At 38.1% G+C, this 22,361-nt stretch overlaps 4 protein-coding genes across 6 annotated transcripts; 3 read left to right on the top strand and 1 right to left on the bottom strand.

Moving 5' to 3' along the window:
* Positions 1-262: 262 nt before the first annotated feature.
* On the top strand, positions 263-1,892 carry LOC140772363 (putative F-box/LRR-repeat protein 23). Its single transcript, XM_073114397.1, has 2 exons — positions 263-766; positions 1,085-1,892. Exons 1-2 carry the CDS (start codon positions 438-440, stop codon positions 1,740-1,742), a joined length of 987 nt encoding a protein of 328 aa, XP_072970498.1. The 5' UTR covers positions 263-437; the 3' UTR covers positions 1,743-1,892.
* Positions 1,893-5,779: 3,887 nt separating this feature from the next.
* On the top strand, positions 5,780-7,799 carry LOC140771953 (uncharacterized). The gene is made up of 2 exons (XM_073113807.1): positions 5,780-6,391; positions 6,952-7,799. Exons 1-2 carry the CDS (start codon positions 5,871-5,873, stop codon positions 7,487-7,489), a joined length of 1,059 nt encoding a protein of 352 aa, XP_072969908.1. The 5' UTR covers positions 5,780-5,870; the 3' UTR covers positions 7,490-7,799.
* A 283-nt stretch (positions 7,800-8,082) lies between these two features.
* On the bottom strand, positions 8,083-15,004 carry LOC140771952 (solanesyl-diphosphate synthase 1, mitochondrial). 2 transcript variants are annotated; one of them, XM_073113805.1, is made up of 12 exons: positions 14,719-15,004; positions 13,266-13,358; positions 12,970-13,050; positions 12,748-12,819; positions 12,371-12,502; positions 12,190-12,276; positions 10,948-11,019; positions 10,216-10,301; positions 9,859-9,991; positions 9,673-9,762; positions 8,720-8,818; positions 8,083-8,526 (listed from the first exon to the last, which is right to left on the bottom strand). In XM_073113805.1, the coding sequence occupies exons 1-12, from the start codon at positions 14,851-14,853 to the stop codon at positions 8,347-8,349; spliced, it is 1,260 nt and encodes a 419-aa protein (XP_072969906.1). In that variant the 5' UTR covers positions 14,854-15,004; the 3' UTR covers positions 8,083-8,346. The 2 variants fall into 2 exon arrangements, with proteins under 2 accessions (XP_072969906.1, XP_072969907.1); XM_073113806.1 differs by having other exon boundaries at positions 13,266-13,361; positions 14,719-14,860.
* Positions 15,005-16,031: 1,027 nt separating this feature from the next.
* On the top strand, positions 16,032-22,289 carry LOC140771718 (translation initiation factor IF-2, chloroplastic). Of its 2 annotated transcripts, none has more exons than XM_073113345.1 (13): positions 16,032-16,191; positions 16,274-17,969; positions 18,064-18,096; positions 18,232-18,345; positions 18,568-18,717; positions 18,807-18,905; positions 19,004-19,066; positions 19,164-19,319; positions 19,479-19,544; positions 19,869-20,105; positions 20,254-20,529; positions 20,644-20,832; positions 21,766-22,289. In XM_073113345.1, the coding sequence occupies exons 2-13, from the start codon at positions 16,509-16,511 to the stop codon at positions 21,925-21,927; spliced, it is 3,006 nt and encodes a 1,001-aa protein (XP_072969446.1). In that variant the 5' UTR covers positions 16,032-16,191; positions 16,274-16,508; the 3' UTR covers positions 21,928-22,289. The 2 variants fall into 2 exon arrangements, with proteins under 2 accessions (XP_072969446.1, XP_072969447.1); XM_073113346.1 differs by having other exon boundaries at positions 18,568-18,721; positions 18,811-18,905.
* The last annotated feature ends 72 nt before the right edge of the window (positions 22,290-22,361 follow it).

The following is a 22,361-nucleotide window of genomic DNA, read 5'->3' as shown; positions in this document are numbered from 1 at the left end:
ATATAAAATATACGTTATAATTTTCAACGACGGATATATCGAGATTTAAAAAAGATATAACGCATCACGAATGTAATTTAATATGCATCGCTTACGCAAAAGGTACGCTCTAATTTTTAATAATATGTGCATCGAAATTAAAAAGATAAATTAGTTTAAAGAAATTTTAGTGCAAATTTACTCACTTACTATAGAATAAGAAGAAGGATAATTATCTTTCTCTCTTATTTTTCTTCTTGTATCTTTTGGTATATTTTTCGCTACTAGTTGAGCTTAGGCTCATACAAAATAAACGCTATCAGAATTGGGCTCTCAATTTGGGCCGACTCACGAGCTTCTTCCACCTTTCATCTTCATCGAGGGAACCCTACACGCTTCCCATTTTCCCGCCTAAGCTTCGATTTGATTCAAACCCTAGCTTTGCCGCTAAAGGAGCAATGGCCGGCGCGGAGATGTCGTCCAATCCCACGGATCCGGCTCGGAACTGGGCTGAGCTGCCTCGTGATGTGCTCTCCTTGATCCTTCGAAAGATCGGGGCGATCGAGATCCTGATCGGGGCGGGACTGGTGTGCCGCGCGTGGTTACAGCTCGCGAAGGAGCCGCAGCTGTGGCGGTGCGTTGACATGACCCATCACGCCGATCTCTTCAACACGGTCGATATGGAGGCCATGGCGAGGATCGCAGTCGATCGAAGCGGGGGGATAATGGAAGCTTTCTGGGCTGAATACTTCGGGAGCGATGAGCTCTTGCAATACATAGCCGATAGGTCATTCTCGTCCCATTTCTTGTTTTCAATTTTGGTGTTTACTTGCGTTGTTTGCATGATCAGATGGATTTAGTTGTCGTTCCATTTGAATTTTGATATATAGGAAGTCTTTGTCTATTTATAGGTTCGTTTGCATGATTCTTATGAGATAAAAAATGCAATGGTCCCATATATGAGTGTGCACATCAAGATTGTTTCCACTTAATAATATGATGATTTATGCTCAAAGTTCTGATCTCGTGCACCACTGAGAAATTTCATCATAATTGCACTCTAACATTATCTACAACTATGATTCGTTAACCTTCATCGGCGCAGAACCAACATGTTGAAAAGCCTTCGTCTCATCTCATGCTATCATATTTCTGATGAAGGATTGGCTGAGGCAGCAAAGAGATTTCCTCAGCTAGAGGAGCTCGAGATTCAATTTGGTTCATTTTCTGAAGAAGTGTGTGAAACTGTTGGACGAGTGTGCCCACAACTGAAATGTTTCAAGCTGAATACTCAGTGGTGTTATCTTTCACCAACGAGTGACTCCGATGAGGAGATGGAGGAAAATGAGGAAGCAATTGGAATAGCCAACAACATGCATGAGCTACGCCATCTTCAACTCTTTGGTAATAGGCTCACTAATGATGGACTGATGGCCATCCTTGATAGTTGTCCCCACCTTGAATCGCTTGATATACGCCAATGTTTCAATGTCACAATGGATGCTAATCTGCAAAAGAAGTGTGCACGAATTAGAAATCTGAGGCTTCCGCATGACTCTACTGATGACTATGAATTCTGTGCTGACATTGGTGGGCTCGAGTCCTTTGACAATGATTTCCTCTCTGTGTCTTCTGATAGTGATGCGGTCTTCTACAATGAGTATGATTACTCTGAACTCATCGATGATGCAGTCTACTACAATGAGTTTGATTACTCTGAACTCATCGATGATGATGACATGGATTTTTTCTTTCCATTTTGAAGGTCACGTACCTGGTAAACAATGTCATGCTCTCTTTTTTTTTTTAGAGAGCTTTCAGGGTTGATATTGCTGCACATTAGTGCTGTTTTACTCTTATGTCATCCACATGTTTTGGAAGGTAATGCCACATTTTAAATGATAGATAGTTGTTCTCATCCTTTTGTTTGGATCTATGCCTATTTAATATTTTTGCCTCTGTTTCTAGGAGTTCCTCATGAATACGGTCGTGGAGATTTCAGGAGTTTTTTTTTACTGAATTCTCTTAAGTGCTACCATAATTTGTAACTTTACCCCAAGTTAAGATTGGAAGTAATCGATTTTGTACTCTTCTAGATCTAAGTCCTAAGATATGCTTAAATTACTTCGCTTGTTAAACTCTGTGAAATGAAGGCATGAATGCTGAAAAGCCTAAATTAGCTGTATGTTAATTAAGATTGCTTAGAAGATAGTTTATATCTGAAAGCATGTTCTCCGGGTCATATTAGTATTTCGGATAATAACTCCGGCTATATGTGCGTAGCATATAATTTCTTCAGGGCAGGTTCCAAAGGCTGGATAGGAAAGTTGGTTTAGCTAGCTTAACAGCCAACTTACAACTTGTCAACAGAACTATTGTCAATGTGCCAAAATTAATTTTTCTAACCTCTGATTTGGTAGTGCATCATAATTTCAATTGCATCAGGTGAAAACATGTCCTAATCTGCAACTTGTACTTCTTTGCGTTGAGTGAAACTGTTCCTATTTCATGTATTTGATCCCACAGAGAATTATTCTTTTGTTTCATATGTAGTTTTATCCTAGTTTAAATCCTTTTGTCTTTTCGGAATCAAAGAATACAATACATGTATTTTCTTTCAAGACAGCAAACAGCTCAACCTATGTCCTAGTTTTCAAGGCATTCTACTAAAGAAAAAAACACAGAAGGGATGACGTACCAGTTTTCATATTTCTCTATTCTCTAATTAAGAGGTATGGTTTCATGTACAAACCTCAAGAAATGCGGTGCAGCAGCCATGGGCTTGTATTGGCATCGGAACTGGAAGGCAGGAGATGCCTGTCCATCTCTAGGGAAAGAAGATGTAAATCTATGCACCATCTTCAATTTCCATGAAAGATTTAAGGGAGTAATGCAGTGAAAGGATTGACAAATCTGAACACATAGCAACTGGTGAAATATTGGATAATCCGGTCTTCTTAGGTTTTAACCAGTAAACTGAAATTTTTTGGTTGAGTTATTGTTGTACTAGCATGAAAACTCTCCATATTGTGCATCAAGTGAAGAGAATTTCTGAAAACACCTGCAGTATTGCATATTACTTATTAATATTGTTGTTTCCAAGGAAAAGATTTTCTGCAGATGTCGTCCTCAACAGAAGCTCAGATTTCTGTCTTGTGAAAATAATCCAACCTAGAAGAAGGCAGAGATTCTCTCATTCAGAGAGCATAACATTGCAAGAGAGTAGCAGTAGAGACCTTCCTGTCCTTTAACCATGTACTAGTCAAAATTCTCTGCCAGTAATTGGATCAGGATATAGCCCAAATATAGTTGCTTAAAAACTTTACAGAATTGAATTGTTATATATGAATTCTTGTTTGAGGCTGCTCAAGGAAGTTAACCGTGGCTTGTCAGAGTTGTCAGTGCTTTTGAGGTCAATATGCAGGCACTGAGATTACAGACAACAGGTTTGCTAAGCAACAGGTCAGTTCAATTTGGAGAGCCTGGAAAGTTTCATATTGTTTTGTATAACTATTGATCATTGTGGTGGTCCATAGATGCTCATGGGGGCAGGTGGGTCTCTGGTATGTACTGCAACAGTTAAGAGAACCATTTCTTTCTTTATTGGCTCCATACCACAAGCATCTGTAACCACTCTTTAGACACATCGCATTCCAAGACCTACTTTTGATTCATCATTGCGAGATGTCATGGTCGATTCAGGACTACACCATAATTTTTTTATTATTTGACAAAAACTATATCATAAAAGGTATATATACTAATATCCTTAGCACTCTCTGCAGCATCTTGTGAAATTTTATCCACACTTTATTTCATATAGATTAGTAATTACTTGATAGTTTGGTATTACTAAATACATAGTTCATTTCATGTTGGTGTCCAACTGATTGATGCTTTCTTCTCTGATGAAGTTGCTCTCTTCTCATTGAGGAAGACCAATTCTATCAAATCTTGTATTGAACTTGTTGTCCATAATTGCAGCATTTATCTCATCCTGACTGCACATATTTCTCATCTATCCTCTTCAGAAACATGATCCATCATCTTTGTGATCACTTTTCGTTGCATCATAGAGCCTAGATGAATGGTACAAATGATTGCTCCAGATAATATGCAGAGCTTCATCTGTGTTCACGGAATGAAGTCAAAAGCCGAACATTCTAATGATATAACAAAGTTTCATCCTTTTTTTTTTTCTTTTGCATGACACAATTTTTACAATATCTAGGTGATTGCTTTAGGACTTGATCATGGAAAACTCCTACACTGCAAAATTAGTTAATTTATTAAGCTATTATTGATGGTGTTATGTTCTTGGAACTCATCTCTCTTATAGCTCAGGAGAGGGAGATCAAACTTGTCATCTTATGTCCATGATTTAAAAACCTTATCTACCTCTACTATTATTTAGAAAGAATTCCTTTGTCCTTGCTGAATTTTTCTGCCAGGGAATGAGCTTGTGGCTTGGATCATTGCATGACCATTTGCCTCAGATTTCTAAGCATTAAAAAGAAATCTAGATATTCAATGCCATGAATGAATGTTCTTGTGTGCCAAAAGATTTTGCAACCACAACTCAGTGCCTACTTGCGCATAGAAAAATTAGAAGGAAAAGAAAAGGTAAAGAGTTGTGCAAGAAAGCATTGATATATGATAAAGAAGAGAATGAACCTATCCACCTCCATCATGCTATGTCTGCCTAGAGGTGGGCAATGTCCTTCTCTTCACATGCAATCCTTTTGTCACTTATAATTGTTTTAAAAATTCATTTTGCTGATGTGAAAAGTTATTGTAAAGTTGTTGTCTTTCTAACTATTAAGATTTTGTAAATCTGGAATATACAAACAAGTAACATGGATAACATTCAGAAGATTCAACTGAGCCAAACAACAAATCATCTTGGATTCTTGCTACTCTTGATTTTAGTCTTATGACTAAACACCTAACTGATGTACCATCATAGCTAAGTTGTCTGCTAGGAGGAGATTTTGACTTGAATAATATCACAATCTACTTTTTTTTTTTTCTTCTTTTTAATCCATATACAGATATGATTCAGAAACATTCTGTCCATTTGGTCAGCAATTATGCACCAAAATGTTGTTTATATAATTGGAAAACTGCTTCTCTCTTTTGAATAATGGGCTTAGGTGCCACATAATCTAACTAAAAGATGATGTCTTTTATTAATTATGGGACAATAGGTTATAAGTTTAACCACTGGTTTAGCCCTTCTAAAAATTAAGTCACAGCGAATCTAAATTATACACGTATAAATTCTTCTAAGAAAAAAAAAAAAAAAACCAAATACCAAATCCAATGTCTCAAAATTAATGTATTAGATATTATTTCGTAATATATATATATATATATATATATATATATATATATATATATATATATATATATATATATATATATATATATATATATAGTGAAGTTACTATGTAAGGCTTTAGGATAACTTGCTAGTACCCAGAAAGTATTATTTCATTTTAAGGGAAATAAAAAACAGTTAATTATGTTTAGCATATCTTAAACTATCGCTTAAATTGTTTTCTTAGTCAAGATATATGAATGGCTAATTAATTAGTTCAGGAGTTTACGTGGATATAATAAAATTAAGAATATGTATTTAAAAAATAGTGATAATTTAAGAGGACTAACTGTAATTATCCCTTCGTATGAATAATTATTACTAATAGTAGTAGTAGTAGTATAGTAGGATGTTGCGGACCCCACAGGCGTTGTTATAGTCACGTCTCCGACTTCGTATTCTCGCGCCCATCGACGCCTCCAACCGTCTTTAAAATGTTTAAGATTATTACATTGGGAGAGAGACCACCACCAACCGAGGAAGTACCCTTCGCCGTACGTTCCCCGATCCAATGGACGAATCGTGGCGGACGACGATCGGACCGCCACTCCCCAGGCGGGGCTCCTCCACCTGCGGAGGCGGCGCCGCAGCCGCCTTCGCGCTCGACCCGGACGACTTCCGCGACGTCTTCGGCGGTCCACCGCGTACCCTGCTCCGCCGGCGGTTCTCCGCCGAGATCCAAACCCCTCCCGCAGCGTCGCTCTATGAAGAGGTCTTCTGCTCGGTGCCGGTGCCTGTCGCGGACGGCTGCGTAGGCCGGCGGATGTTGCCGGAGTTCCGGATCCCGACGAGGGAGGTGGGGATGGTGAGGAGGGAGGAGGGCTTTTTTGACGATATATTCGGATCAGACAGTGGAGAAGGAGAAAGCAAAGGGTGTTGGATGAGGAGATCGAGGTCGAGATCGAAGTCCAAATCCAAATCCAAATCTAAGTCATCGGCGAGCTCGGAGGAAGTCAGCAAACGCACTATGCGCGTCTTCGCCGAGGAGGAGGACGACGACGCCGTTCTTTCGGCCTTCGCCTCAAGGCTGAGGTATGAGTTAATTTTTTTGAAAAAGATGTCATTTTTATATTCTTTTTCCCCCTTTTATCCGGTATCATTTTATTCTTTCTAATCAATCTTTCGTATATTATTACATTAAATTTCACGAGCTTTTATTTTTGAGGTGTGAAAAATGTTAATAGTTTAGAAAAAGAAATCAACCTTGTTTAGATCTTATTCCTATGGAATTGCTATTCATTTGTCTAGCGATGAAGTTGAAATATAATTGAGACCATAAGTTTTTGACTCCCACTTCATTATGTGGTAGTTAGAGTATCACAATAATGGAGGAGGTGCTAAGTTCTCATCATAACCACCAAATATTCCTCATTCCTAATGTTTAAAAAGTTGAGAGGCTTGATTCCAAAGTCATCTAAGATCCATAGGACCATAAGCATTAAGAATCTGCAATGAGATTTTGACACTTAAACTGTCATTTAGCAACTCCAACAGTCTCAAAGTTTCAGAGTTCCGCATAACTTGCAAAATGTTTTTAACTCATCTCTCCTAGCTTTCTAATGCTTCCAGTTCTTGTTACTTGATTTTTTCAGGCCAATCAACATTCCTACCAGGCGGCGGGAGCCCTCGCCGCCATCAACAATATCTGGAGGAGATGAGAGTAGTATCAGGTGCTTTGGCATTCCATGTTCTCCGAGTTCTTGCCTTGTAGATTTCAAGGACAGTGACAATAGCAGCTACACCACCAATGGCTCATCTACTCTATATAAACACCAGCCAAACATAGGCTTTTGCCGCTCCTCATCGGCGATGAGGATTCGCCTTGAGTCCAGCTTCAGTCAATACCTTCGAAGGCCGCCATGGAGTGGCAATTCTGAAGCAGATTCTCCTTCCTCAGTGACATCTTCAGTCTTCACTGATCCAAAAATGGCGCTGATGAGAGTAAACAGAGAAGAAGATGAAGAAGGAGAAGAAAAATATACTGCAGAGAGCTCATTTGTCATTGAGATTGATGGACATGGAAGGAGGAAGGTGGCCACTGAGGAATCTGCTGCCTTGGAGGAAGCAATTGCCTGGGCCAAGGAGAAGTTCTGGAGTCAGATGTACAAAAAGGATGAAAGCAGTTGTTGAGGGTGTATGTGTGTGTGTGTGTATGTTACGATAATTTTGTTACTTCCAGTTGATCTTTTCAGTTTCTCTGAATTGATGGAAGAAGAAAAGGTTTCATTACCATATGAAGAACAAAAGATTGCTGAAATAAAAATTAGAAAAGGAGAATTATATTTCATATTTATGCCCAGCTTATCGGTGCATCAGGGACATGACAGTGTAACCGAGATATCTAAGAGGATGATAACATCATAAATGAAAGAGAAATGCCTTCCATTTCCATATACTGGTGAAATCAGGAGATAGGTTCCTTTATTGACTGACCTCAGATAGGACTAGATTTCCAATTCAAAGTTCTGCAGACTTGCAATTTAGTTGTTCAGGAAAGGAAATTATTACAGAAAAAAGTTCAAAAGTAGTAAATTTCTAGGCCGTAATTAATTACATGATTCAGATGAAATTGAATATTCAGCTAACACAATGTAACCTTTTCTTTTCCTTTTATTGTCGAGACTAATGGATATCCCCATTAGATTTAAATTAAACAAACACTACAGACTACAATGTTTAGAAAAGCTGGAAAAGGGCACATTAAATAAACTCTAACATAAAAATTCAATTGATAATCCCTGATATGATTTATTCATGAAAAGAATACATCATACTTCTGCATATCTGAACTTGGCGGCTCCGTCTTGTGGCCGACATAGGAAGAAAGTAATATGGATAAATTTTACTGGATCCTCAAATCCAGCGAATTTAAAGCATATGAGGTGTTCCCCCAAAAGAATGCCTTGACAAAATTATGACAGACTTGTAACAGAGTCAATGCAGCAGGGATCTGAAGTGTGGATTTCTTAACCAAAATGCGATGTTGTTTACTTTGTTCTTGTTAGCACTCTATGAGTAAGATCAACAAGGGCCCGTCTCGAAATCAGCACATCCTCGTCATCACTTTCAGGAAGAGCTTCGATTGCTTCTATTGCGCGGTTGGCATGCTCAGTAGCAAGTTCTCTTGTCCTCTCAATTCCCCGGCTCTTTTCTAAGTAGTCAAGGGCCTGTATTTAATATGACAGAAAACCATATAATATCACTTTTTGGTCATCATCAACATAATATTGACTAACAGTGTGTGTGTGTGTGAATAATAAGGTAGGTAGGTACGTATTTATTCTCAACATCAGCATAGCAAAACAAGTTATAGCACTTGAACAATGAAACAGGAAGGAAAAGAGTTAAAAAGATACTCACCGCAGCAATATTTTCAGGATTATCAAAACCCCGGTCAACAATTTCACACAATTGAGGATACTCTTCCATGGCAAACAGTATTGGAGCTGTTACAATTCCCTGTACATTTAAAAGCATCTGTTATGAACTTATGATAGAGGTAGTATATGGCACAAAGGTGGCCAACTTAAGAACTGATGGGGGTAAACTAGACGTTCCAGATGGCTGATGCGAATTTTCCATGTGTAGACTAGTTTGATCATTTTTAAAAGGTTTCAAGAAAGAGAAGCAAAAGTACATACAAGAAGTTCAGTACAACATACAGATTTAGTTCCCCTTGGAGAGACTAACTTCAATGTAATAATTCTAAAATGCTATAGCTGGCCCAATGAATGGATAATTATTTGTCCCCCAGTTATAACAAGATGTTCTTCTCTACAATGTCATGTTCTCCAGAAGCAAAATGACAACTAGGACTGGTATTCATAATCAAATAAACCTCAACTGCACCAATTTTTATTCATATTTTGCCACTCCTTATATCCAAATACATATACATCAGTCTTTCCATTCTCTTTTCTATTAAATCACTGTTATGTGTATCCATCTCCCTTGCCATCTTTCCATCAATGAGTGCGTGATACACAAAAGCAACTAATTCAAAAAGATTATGCAGTTTTGCAAGAACATTGTGGTATAGTATACAGTTTCTTCCTGGTAAAGTTATATATCTTATTATAGCCACATTTTAGAAGCAAGCTATGACTGAGAACTAATGAATAGTGCCTATACTGAATGAAGTTCTACTCAAAGGAGCATGACAAAGCATATAGAGCAAAAGATATAAATCATATCATTCTACTGGAAATAGCACCTCAGTCCATACTATTTTTATAAGCAACGAAATGACAAAATGGGAAATGACAATGTAAAACAACCATCTACAAGGAAAGGAATGGAAAAGAAAATATTACGTGTTGAATGTCAGACAGGGAGCCTTTCCCAAGTGAAGCTGATGTGCCCGTGAAATCAAGGACATCGTCAATCAATTGATATGCTAAACCCTGCAAGGAGTTTAGTTTTAGCCATCTCATTCACTAAGTGTAGTATCCAACTGAGTAAGAAGGAAATTTTATTATGCTCATGAAACCATTACGAACCAAATTTCTACCATAGTCATAAGCAAGCATTGAAACTTCTGCAGTTTGGCCTGCAAGAAGGGCAATAGCTTTGCAACTGTTTGAAATCAATGATGCTGTCTTGTAATATGTCTTTTCCAAGTAATACTCCATGCTGTAAATCCACATGTATGACTATATAAGAAACTAGATAATAGACCATATACATTCACAATGAAAAAGTTCATTCAACTAAAATAAGAAAGCATCAGCATCCAAAGATCTGATAAGCCAAAAGGTCTTTTAAGTATTTCACTCCCTCTTGTCTGGATATTCATATGTTTCTGGCAAAAAATCTAGCTAAATAAATTCAATATTGTAGGAATTAAGATCATGTACCTCTGGCGTTGTTCAGAAGTAGTAGACATCTGCATTGTCTCGCCTGTAACTAGATGTTCTACAACAGTAGCCAGAAGAGATACAACCTGCAGAGAGTTCCAAAAACCCAGCAAAGATAATAAAATTTAGCAACCAATTGCAAAATTCCTGCTGAAAAGCAGGTAAAGAAGTAATAGCATATTGTAGTTTGCATGTTTTAGCTATATATATTGTTAAATATTTCAGCAGACTCAAGTCCTCCCGATCAAATCATCCTTGTTTTTGTGAATTGCCACTTTTGCCAATCAAGAATTCAAGATGTGGCTAAACAAATGGGAGACAACTTGAAACATATTTATAGATAAATAACTTAAAATTTAGACAATATAACTCTTTTCTTTATAATGAAACTTTAGCAATTCACACTGAAGAAGGTTAACAAGAGTATCTTAAATTATAGCTGTCTCTAGAACTATGTTTCGGACCATGCTAAAACTCAGCAGGCATTAACATAGAGAAACCAAAGTAGACTGACAATTTACCATTGTATTAGATCTACAAAGGATAGGTGGACAACATTAATTTCATGCCTACTCTGAATGACTTCGCCAAAGTACATAGATTGCTAGTCAGTTTGTATCCATATGCTACATGATGATTGCAGCATGTGCAAAGTAAATGAAGAAGTCCTACAACAAAAGAAGGTGTATTTAGACTACAAACTGAGGAACATGAATACTGATGTCCAATTACCTCTGTATTCTTCAGTGATGCAAGTGCAACACAAGCTCTAGAAAGTAGAAAATCACCAGCCAGCACGGCAAGCTGCATAATGACCTAATTTTAGTCTTATGAGATAAACTTAGAGAACTTATATCACTGACATTTAACAACTAAATATGCCAAAAATGATTTTCTACAGAAAAATGGCAAACAAGTAGTAAGGAAACAACTCACAAGAAGTATAATACGAAGGTTCAATGACAAGTGTATTGCTATGATGACAATGCAAGACTACAAAAGAAGTATTCCCATGTTTATCCTACAATACTAGAAAGTGTATTAAATTTTTTTAAACCAATAACTAATTAGTAAATTAATACATGAAATGGCAAAAACGTAGAAAGTAAACCATTGTTTTCTTGATAAACCTTTTTTTTTTAAGAAGAATATCATTCTTTCTTTCTTTTTTCCTTGATAAACCTCAAAAGTCAAAAAAGATATGCATATGTTTCTCCATCTAAGGGATTCTGCAGGGTCACTCAGTTCGTTGCAACTTACAAGACTCATACTGTGAGAAAAGTAGTTTCATACATACCAAGTGACCTTATAACTTTTCAAGATCGACAGTTTGTCTGCAATCTGCAGCTGCCCTATCCTAAATATGGCAGAGATGTGTCCACCATCAGGGTGACAGCATAAATGAAACTTGCTTAATCATTTTGAGAATATTGATCTTTGAGTTGCAATCCGAGTAATGAGATCATATAATCCCTTCTCCTACCCGATATTAATTTTGCACGTCAATCTCATGGTTTATGCAGAGATATAAATAGATTCTTCTAGAAAGAAAAGAAATTAGGAGACAACAAGTGTATTTACATACATGCATTTTTACTGTAAAACAATGACAACGACCCACAACAACCACAACCAAGCCTTTAGCAGTCAGTGCCAACCATTTCAATTTTGAAAACAAATTTACTAATTGCACGAAGTTGGATTATTATAGTGCAGATAGCTGCCTTTTAAAAGTTACAATAGACTACACAAGCCAGACTTATCATATCCTTATAATATTGGAATTGAGAATCACCAATTACAACTTCCCACTAAAACAGCATTTTTCATGGGCATGCACAATCACCACAAAACTCGTTTATAAGGTCTACATAGCTGCCTGACCTTATTCTTTACTTGGAAATTCAAAGTATTCAGCACGAAACATATAATTTGAATCTTTGATGTACATAAGTAGATCTCATGATCATTTACCTTGTTCCCCATTACAAAGTTCAGTGAACCAATACCGCGTCTAGTATCAGCATCATCCAAAACGTCATCATGAAGAAGGCTTGCTACCTAAGACGTGGAATGAAAAGCAACTAACAGAATGAAATTGAAGGTTAGCAAAAAAAGAAAAGAAAAGGACCAGATAAGGAAAAAGTATACAGACATGAATCATTTCAGTTATTTCGGCAATACACTGCTGACGTTCTCGCAACTCTTTTGAAAAACCACTGAACACTGCATTAGCAGTTGCTTCTGGTATTGCCATATTCAAAGCCGACGCCATCAGTAATAAAACCTGCCATACCAATGGTGAATCTTTTATATGCAAAAGAAAAATTAAGAAAAAGTAAGTAGGATTCCATATTGTTTGTAAAATGTGGCCTTTTTTGATTTTTTTATTATCATAACAAATTTATATTTTGTACAGGACATGCTAAAGTGGAAATTTGATCCAAGTTATATAGATTTCACAGAATAAAATCGTGGTGGAGACATAGTTTGTCTGTCACAAATAAGAACATATAATAGTTTAAGTCTTACAGTAGGGCGGAATCTTTTCCCCTCAACTCCCATTTTGAAGAAGTACTCAGCAGCTGATGCCAGCTTGGGGACCTGCAATAAACTATGCTACAACAGTTGAGATTCCGATAGCTCTGGTTATCAAATGTAACTAGTTACAATTTTCCTGATGGTCAAAGAATGGTTAACCATAAGTGAAGGTTGTTGGGATTGTTTATGCCAATAATAACTAAGGTCACGCACCTCAGCAACCACCATTGAGCGCAATTTATTTGCAATAAGTGACAACTCGTCAGCAACCAAGGAGAAGGGGTCCACCGGTTCCTGATATCATGAGAAAAGGGTAATATCATTCCATGCTTGAACATTAGATAACAGCATTTCATTAATAAATCTGATAACTTGAAACAAATTTCCTGTGTTTGCTAGTTATGAAACATTGTAAGTAGTTCCTGATCCTGGTCATAATCATATATGCTCAACTGAATTTTTACTGTAATAAGGGAGTAAGATAACCAAGTTGATAAGAGGATGACTACCTCAGTTGTTGGACTCCTCGCTGTAGATATCTGGTATCTTATGTCATGTAAGCCATGTGAGCCCCATAGATATGTTTCCCTAGAACCCAACACCTACTAATTCACATAAATTGGCAAGCACATCAGCATATAATGATTGAGCAGAAAATAATACAATTAGCACAAGTAAAGTAGCATATGTATGCAACTGCACGTACAATTTCTTAGTGCAGATAAGCTGCAAAGATAGACCAAAAGTAGTGATCAAAAGAAGCCTACTAACACATTATAAAACAACCATCTATAAACTGAAATTTGCCATATCTAAGTCCTTCATTCCTTTTGAAATTAGTGAAAAATATCTTACAAAAACTATAATTAGATGAAGGATAATGCTTTATTTCACACATTATGAACACCAAGCATCACTTAACTTGTAAGAATTCCATATTTGCGACTTAAGATCATTGGAATCGTTTACTGGCCACCTAAGCATGAATTACTTCAGACATTCTGACTCATTAGACCATGAAAAGTAATGGACCAGTATTCTCTTACGCTGTTTTATAAGATTAATACTGAGGAGAAGAGGGAAGTTTGGTCCAATGAAAAGCCAAGAATAAGAAACACCTTGAACCGCGTTCAACACAAAAGCTTGAGGTTAATCCTCACAATTTGCCAATTCACGTCAATGGCAACCACATATTATCTTCCCTCAAGTCTAGTTCACTACTTTCTATCAGTTCCATCATCCAGACTAGATCTGTTCCACTCATCCGAACATAATCCAACTCTTCAAAAACCATATCTTCAAGGCTTTATCTGCTCTTCATCAGTCACTATTGATAAACTAATGCAATCCCATGCATCCACGCCCTAATCATAGAACTACTCTAAGTATAACCAAGCCTGCACATCAATCTCTTTTAATATGATCTTATCAACAGCTTGGTAACACTAGTTGTCCAGACCCCAACCACAGTAGTCCAAGATGGTCAAACAAAACTCTAAGCCTCAATTACCAGAAATAGCAGAGGGTCAACGACTCCAGTCCAAACAAAAATCAGATTCGACGCATCATACCCAAATCACTCCAAAAACTTTATGTTGTTAGGTGTCAGACCCAGGGTGCATATCTACTCTAAAAAGTAAATAATAATTAGCTAACGTAAACACATTCACGTATCAATACTTTAGCACAGGAAGATGATGAAACAACGTATGGATAAAACATGTAAGATAAAAGATTATGCCATAAAAAATTGAAAATAATCATGTAAAATTCACAAGTCATTCAATAAAGAAGTTACTGATATCTATAACTCCTAACACAACAGCATGAACTATACAATCTCGGATCCATTTTTAATCTCAGTGCTTCATAGCAAACCTGAAGGCACGATTGCACCCTCTCTACAGCAAACTCCACCTCCCAAATCAACAAAAAGAAATCAAAGTTCGTTCAACGTCGCACCTTTGACCGGATCTCGGACGGATTCCCCCCCAATAAACTTCCACAGCAAGCCGTGGTGAAGGACCTCTGAGTACAGCGGCCATGAAACCTTGCTCCCGAGCTCAGACCCCTCAGAAGAACCCATCTCAAATACATCGCAAGGAGATCCGCTGGCGGCGGAAACCAAACCTAGATCCCGAAACCCACCAAAATATTTGGAGTACCAACAAGGAAAAAAGGATCACGTTTTTAATAGTAACAAAGTTTCGGTCCTTTTCTAGCTCTATTTTATTTCTTGGAGAAGAAGAAGACTTCGCGGCGCGGTGCGGTGCGGTGCTGTGCGGTGCGGTGAAATTCCACCATACGGAAGAGAAATACTGTGGAGGCATCAATGGCCGCATATGATTGCATTCGTGTCCCGACTCCTATCCATTGACTTTGACTATTCCTATACGAGTCACGGACGGGTCCAGCTTATGGATCCGAATAGTCAGTTTTACCCGGAGCCGAAATACTTGGGCTCGGCCCAGAGGAAAATGATGGGTTGGGCCTAGTGTAGACCGGCCGGCCCAATAGAAGCCACAATTTTTACATAGCAGAAAAAAAAATGAGGAAGAAATAAATAAAAAGAAAAAAAGAAATATAACATTTTTGCATCAAGTTACTTTTTTCAAATCTGGTTGTTAAAACTTGTTCAATGATTTTATAATTTATTTTTTAATTAATAAGATTTATAAATTTTACGGTGGTGCTCTGAGTATTCCGTTAGGTATCACTGATATATGAATATTTATATATAATATGAGACATTTTAATAGTGAGAATTAGTAGCATCTTAATTTTAATCACAAATTATTAAAGAAGTCAAACTAATCTCTTATTCTCAGAAAAAAGCAATTTGCTTGTATCCGAATTGTTAAATCCTTGTTCGAAATTGCAACACATTGCTAAAATTCCAGCCACTTCTTATTAATATTTGATATTCAAACTAATAAAAACAAGTAATTTTTATATTAAAAAAGAAATTAGTGAATCTAATGTCCAATTGCTTGACCACTTGGCACAATTCCAGTGGCAGAATGGTGGAGATAGATGAATCCATAGGACAAAAGAGCAGGAATAGTGTGGACCAAGTTGCAATCACAGGGTGCAATTGAGGTTCAAATCCACAGACCCTTCTCCTCAGAATCCATTGGAATTTTCTTTTTTCTAATTCCCAAAGCCTGAGTGGCTTCCCTTCTGATATCACAAACCTTATCACATACAATTTGACTAGCTAAGAAGCAGCCACACATATCTCACAAGACACCACCAAAACTGACTCCTTTGGTTGCCATAAAACTTTTCTATACCCTTTTTTTAATTTTCCAGAAAGAAGGAAAAGAGGATTTCCCAGAAGTCTATCTCTTCCTATCTCCCTCTCCCTCTCTTTCAGTCTTTCTTCCCCTTTCCTTCTCTCTGGAGTGGTGATAGAATTCCATTGCCAACTCCAAGGTAAGCTCTTTATGGTCTCTCTCCTATTTCACACATCAGTTGCCCATCCTATGTAAGCTTATTTGCTTGTATCCTTGTGAAGGGTAGGGTTTCTCAAGTTTTGTGGAACCTTCTCAGTGTACTACGGTCTCACCAAAAATTGCTCTTTTGGAGGGATTTGGATTCTGGGTATTGTTAATTTTGCCTTCTTTGATCGAACTCTGTTGGAAAGATGCAATTTTGCTGTATCTGTTGGTAGGATTCCGTGTTATAGGTTTGTTAGAGACTAGAACTTTTCTTCTATTGTATGTGGGTTCGCGGTCTTTTTTGAGGAATCAATGGCTTCTCCTGCTTCCGTTGCATCTCTGGGAAGCGCGAGGCCGAACCCATCTGCCATCTTCGAGGTTGGTCCCTCCTATGTGGCTGTTAGGAGAATTCAAGTAATTTCTAGGATTAGTTTTGGTAGTTTGAATGGGTGGGGGCGTCGGCGCTGTGCTCCTGGTAGGCTCTGTAAGTGTATGGTCACAACCAACTTTATTGAGGAGAGAGGAATTCCGTTTTCACCAGAATCTACATTCAAAGGTAGTAGTGATACCAGAGATGATGATGCTGATCTCATCCTAAAACCTCCCCCTAAACCCGCCTTAAAAGCTCCTGTCCGGCCAAATGGTCCAGTTGGTCCGGCAAGTTCAGCATTGTTGTCTTCCAATGACATCATTGCTGAGAAAAGATCAGCAGCAGCACTGGAAGATAGAGATAAAGTTATAGAGGCATTGGGAGAGGTCCTGGAAAAGGCAGAAAAACTTGAGACTTCGAGTTCGGTTAAGCCAGTTGCTAAAGTGACTAGAAACAATCTGAAATCCAATGAGAACTCTAAATTGGGTAGACCAGTGGATGCAAATTCGTCGATAAGAAAGTCCAAGACCCTTAAGAGCGTGTGGCGGAAGGGAAACCCAGTGGCAAATGTACAAAAGGTGGTTAAGGAACTTCCAAAGATTGAAGGCGAGAAAGTTTCTCCTTCATTGGAATCAGAAAATCTGCCCATTGCCTCCATGAGGGCGCATGTTGCTTCTCCACCCAAAGCTGCACCTAGGCTGCAAATGAAGCCAGCTGTTGCTCCCACTCCCACGGCTTCTCCTGTAATAAAGAAATCAGATGCCCCCAAAGAACGAAAACCTATTCTTATCGATAAGTTTGCTTCCAAGAAGCCTGCTGTTGATCAAATTGCAGCAGAAGCCTTGTTAGCCCCCACAAAGCCTGTGAAGGGGTTTCCACCATCAAGAATCAAAGATGAGCGTCGCAAAAGGTCAGGTGCGGCTGGGGGTCTGCGTAGACGTCTGGTGGATGATGCTCAAATACGTGCGGAGGAGGCTTCAGAGCTTGGTGTGCCCATCCCAGGTGTAGCAGGAGCAAGGAAAGGAAGAAAATGGAGTAAGGCAAGCCGTAAGGCTGCAAGACTTGAGGCAGCTAAAGCTGCAGCACCCGTGAAAGTAGAGATTCTTGAGGTGGGGGAAGATGGCATGTTGACTGAGGACTTGGCGTATAACTTAGCAGTTAGTGAAGCAGAAATTCTTGGGTATTTGTTCTCAAAAGGAGTTAAGCCTGACACGGTGCACACTGTAGATAAAGACATGGTTAAGATGATTTGCAAGGAATATGATGTGGAAGTGATAGAAATAGATCCTGTTAGAGTGGAAGAAATGGCAAAGAAGAAGGAAGTTCTTGATGAGGAGGATTTAGACATGTTGGAAGACAGGCCTCCGGTTATCACAATTATGGGTCATGTGGATCACGGAAAGGTATCAAGTTGAGTTAACAACTAAATTGTTTTTCTAAATTTTGACAGAGGGTCAAAATAGTATTTGATAACTCTTCCCGTACTCTGATGTGCAGACAACTTTGTTGGACTATATCCGCAAGAGCAAGGTAATGTCTGAATCATGTTCGTTGAGATGTTTCTTTTTGTTATTATATGGATTTACATGCTTAATTTAGGTGCACAAATCCCCACATTTATGCGTACTTGTAAAGATTATGAATCTGACCAGTAGGTATGTACAGGTAGTAGCATCTGAGGCAGGTGGAATAACCCAGGGTATTGGAGCATACAAGGTTCTTGTACCAGTTGATGGAAAGCTTCAGCCTTGTGTTTTTCTTGATACACCAGGACATGAGGTATATTTCAAATTCAAAAGATTCTTAATCGAATTCCATTCGTTTGGTCATTTTTTTTGGCAATGCAACTGTTTCCTCATATACTTTTTCTATTTGACTATAAATTTTCTTTTCCAGAGTATGACCATGTTAATAATTTCTTAATTTCCTGCTGGTAGTGTAAATTGGACAATATGGCGTCACCAACAAAGAATAGTAAATTAGTAAATTTACATGTCTCAGGCATTTGGTGCAATGAGGGCACGTGGAGCACGGGTAACTGACATTACCATCATTGTGGTGGCTGCTGATGATGGTGTTCGCCCACAAACAAATGAGGCAATAGCTCATGCTAAGGCAGCTGGTGTGCCTATTATAGTTGCCATAAATAAGGCATGTTTGTTGGTTGCAACTCGACGTTCTCCTCCTAATGGCTTTAGCAATATCTTGACTAATATTTCATCATCTATTTCTGTACTCAGGTAGATAAGGAAGGAGCCAACCCAGAGCGGGTTATGCAGGAGCTTTCCACAATCGGCCTTATGCCAGAAATTTGGGGCGGAGACATCCCAATGGTTCAGGTTGCTTTTCCTATACTAACTTCAAAACCAAATGTTAGTATTTTCCTCATGATGCTCGAGCATTACGTGAGTTGACATTTAATAATTTTCTGAATCAGATTAGTGCTCTTAAAGGGGAGAATATTGATGAACTGTTAGAAACTGTCATGCTTGTTGCTGAGGTATGCAAGTTGGGAGGAGTTTAGACCTTTTCATTTCTTCTAGTATGACAGTTTGTGGGTGAAATTCTCACCTAATATATATTTTTTAAATTTTAAGTTGCAAGAATTGAAGGCCAACCCTCATAGGAATGCAAAGGGCACCGTAATAGAAGCAGGCCTTGATAAATCGAGGGGACCTGTTGCCACGCTCATTGTACATAATGGAACCCTGAAGAAGGGAGATGTGCTCGTGTGTGGTGGAGCTTTTGGAAAGGTCAGTTTTGCTATTGGACGCGATTTAATATTTGCCAGTTTAAATTGATGGCTGGCCATAGGAAATCTTTAAGTGGAAAACAAATTAGAAGTTCGGTTTGCATAGTTTTCGTTTATGTCATGATAAACTGATGTTTAAATATAATCTTTTAACACACAGGTACGTGCTATGTTTGATGATAGAGGAGGTCGTGTGGATGAAGCTGGACCATCCATAGCTGTGCAGGTCCCCCCTCCCTTTTTCCTCTCATTTCACCCTTTTCGTATGTTCTTTTATCATATCTCTGGATGCTATTTAAACTGGGTATCTGGAAACAATTATTATCATCTGACACCAAATGTTTATGAACTTGTTCTAATTAATTAGTCCAGAGTTGCACTTGCTTAAAATATATGATGCCCCAGACAAGAGGCGCATGGGCCATGTTTTCCCTAGTCTGCACAGTGCTTCTATTTCTCTTATTGGCTGTGTAGTTTCCTTGACATACTCGTTTTGCCTGCCTTAAGTCACTCTTGTTTTACATTTTCTGTGCTATGCTTTTGTCCTCAGGTAATAGGCTTGAATGGTGTTCCTATTGCTGGTGATGAGTTTGAGGTGGTTGACTCCCTTGATGCCGCACGTGAAAGAGCAGATGCATGTGCAGAATCATTGCGTGATGCAAGGATATCTGCAAAGGCTGGGGAAGGAAAGGTCACTCTCTCGTCCATTGCTTTTGCCGTGTCTTCAGGAAAGCAGTCTGGACTGGATATGCACCAGCTAAATATCATCCTGAAGGTTGATGTCCAGGTAGGCAAATGCTCACTTGCATGATATGTCCTGTGACCTTTTCCTGGGTTTATAAGCAGATTTGACATTTGCCCTTTTATTAATTCTTGTCATGATGTAGATTTTTTTTTGTGTGGCTAAATGACTAATTTAAACTCGTCAAAATTAGGGCTCAATTGAAGCCATCAGGCATGCTGTTCATGTTCTGCCTCAAGAAAATGTGACTCTGAAATTCCTTCTTCAAGCTCCAGGGGATATCAGTGCCAGTGACATTGATCTTGCTGCTGCTACTGAAGCAGTTATTGTTGGTTTTAATGTTAAAGCACCAGGCTCAGTTAAGAGCTATGCAGAAAAGAAGAATGTTGAGATTCGCCTATACAGGGTCATCTATGATCTGATAGATGACATGCGGAAGGCAATGGAAGGCCTCCTAGAGCCAGTTGAGGTAAACAGTAATATGGAATACTGCAAACTCTTTCCATAACACAATTTTGTAATTAGGTAAATGGTCATCTTACAATGTTGAAACTAAAGAATCATTGCCTCATATGTCTGGCAGGAACAAATACCTATAGGAGCAGCCGAAGTTCGAGCAACTTTCAGTAGTGGCAGTGGACGAGTGGCTGGCTGCATGGTTACTGAGGGAAAGATAGTGAAAGAGTGTGGTGTTCGGATCGTTCGAAATGGGAAGATGGCCCACACTGGGAAGATTAACTCGCTGAGACGGGTCAAAGAAGAAGTAAAGGAGGTAAGTCTTGCAATTGCCAATGTGAATAGTCTCTAAAGCTATCATGTGATACTCCCATCTATTTGAGTGAAAATTTGAAGTTTATTGAGTAATTCAACTTTAATTTTAATAATAGTCTTTTACCAAGTTCTGTGAATAATTGTTTTTCTTCCTCAAATAAAACGTCTATTAAAAAGATCCAACTATTTGATAAGCAATTAACTTTCTAGTTCCTCTGCAGAGGAAGAAAAAAGAGTAATCGGCATATCGTTTGCCAGAAAGTCAGTGAATATAAATACAAATTATTAATATTCTTTCAAAGAATGTGCATGAATGCTATTTCTCATGATTCTTTTATGCCCAAAATTGGAAAACCAAGTGTCTTTGTGTGTATGTGTAAATTTTAGCAAAAGTTTTGCAACAGAGTATTTGTAATTTTACTATGATTTATTCTGTTTTGTATTAAAGCTTGATTTGGTTGAACTGTTAGATATTCTGAAGTGATTGCGATTGATCTGCCTGCTCAATATAGTGAGGATAAATATCCTTCTAAGGGTACTTTTCTGGAGGTTGTCTGTCTATTGTGCATACCTGGAAAGAAAACTGGCTGGTTTAAATCTTTTTGTCTGTTAAAAGTTTGAAATTACTCACTATACTTACTCCAAAGATTTGATATGTTTATTTGCTTGCAATGACATTTAACTAGAACAGCAAGCCAGCAAGCCAACTGGTTGGTTTGAATCTTGTTCTATGCACATTGATCATTCTTAGCGCAAATAGGTTATAAATGCTTCTTGACCAATAAAAGTATCATCTTTTCTGGTGTCCTTCAATACTACTTTAGATTATCCAAATAATGCATTTTAGCTCTGGTGCTCTTCACTTCTCTGCACTGGTCTTTGATCTATCTTAAATGATATATTTCATGGTATAATTTTTTTTTACTTTTCATAGATTGGTGCTGGATTAGAATGTGGAATCGGGGTAGATGATTTCAATGATTGGGAGGTTGGAGATGTTATTGAGGCCTTCAACTCTGTGAGAAAGCAAAGAACGCTAGAGGAAGCGTCAGCAAATGTCGCAGCTGCCTTAGTTGATGCAGGCGTCGGGCAATGAAAGAGGCAAAAGGGTACGGTGGAGTGGTCGGCAAGAAGTCGTCACGGTGATGAATTTAGAACGCATCTAAGCTTAGCTCCAAGATCGATGCTATCCTGGTGCTCCAAGATAAGATAAAATAAATTCTTTCGAGATCCAAGCTTTGCATCGTTAACTTTTTAAGAGATCTGGCTCTGCTGCAGTAGATATTGTATGCTAATGTACATAAAAAAAATCTCAGCTGCCAGTTTTTTCTTCTATTTTTGTAGAGAAGGGGCATTTGGTTCAGTCCTCTCTTTTGATGATTCAATTACGTCCAATTGTAACAGATGCAATATTATTTTGATCACTGCCAATTTTCATACCACAAAGTTCTCATCAAAGCATTTGAAAGAGTTGTTGTTATACACCGCTTTCATATATATATATATATATATATATATTGACTGGAAGGT

Source organism: Typha angustifolia, chromosome 12, assembly GCF_048772165.1.
Source record: "Typha angustifolia cultivar Huaian chromosome 12, ASM4877216v1, whole genome shotgun sequence".
NCBI lineage: Eukaryota > Viridiplantae > Streptophyta > Magnoliopsida > Poales > Typhaceae > Typha > Typha angustifolia.
This window is presented reverse-complemented; position numbering and strand designations above follow the sequence as displayed.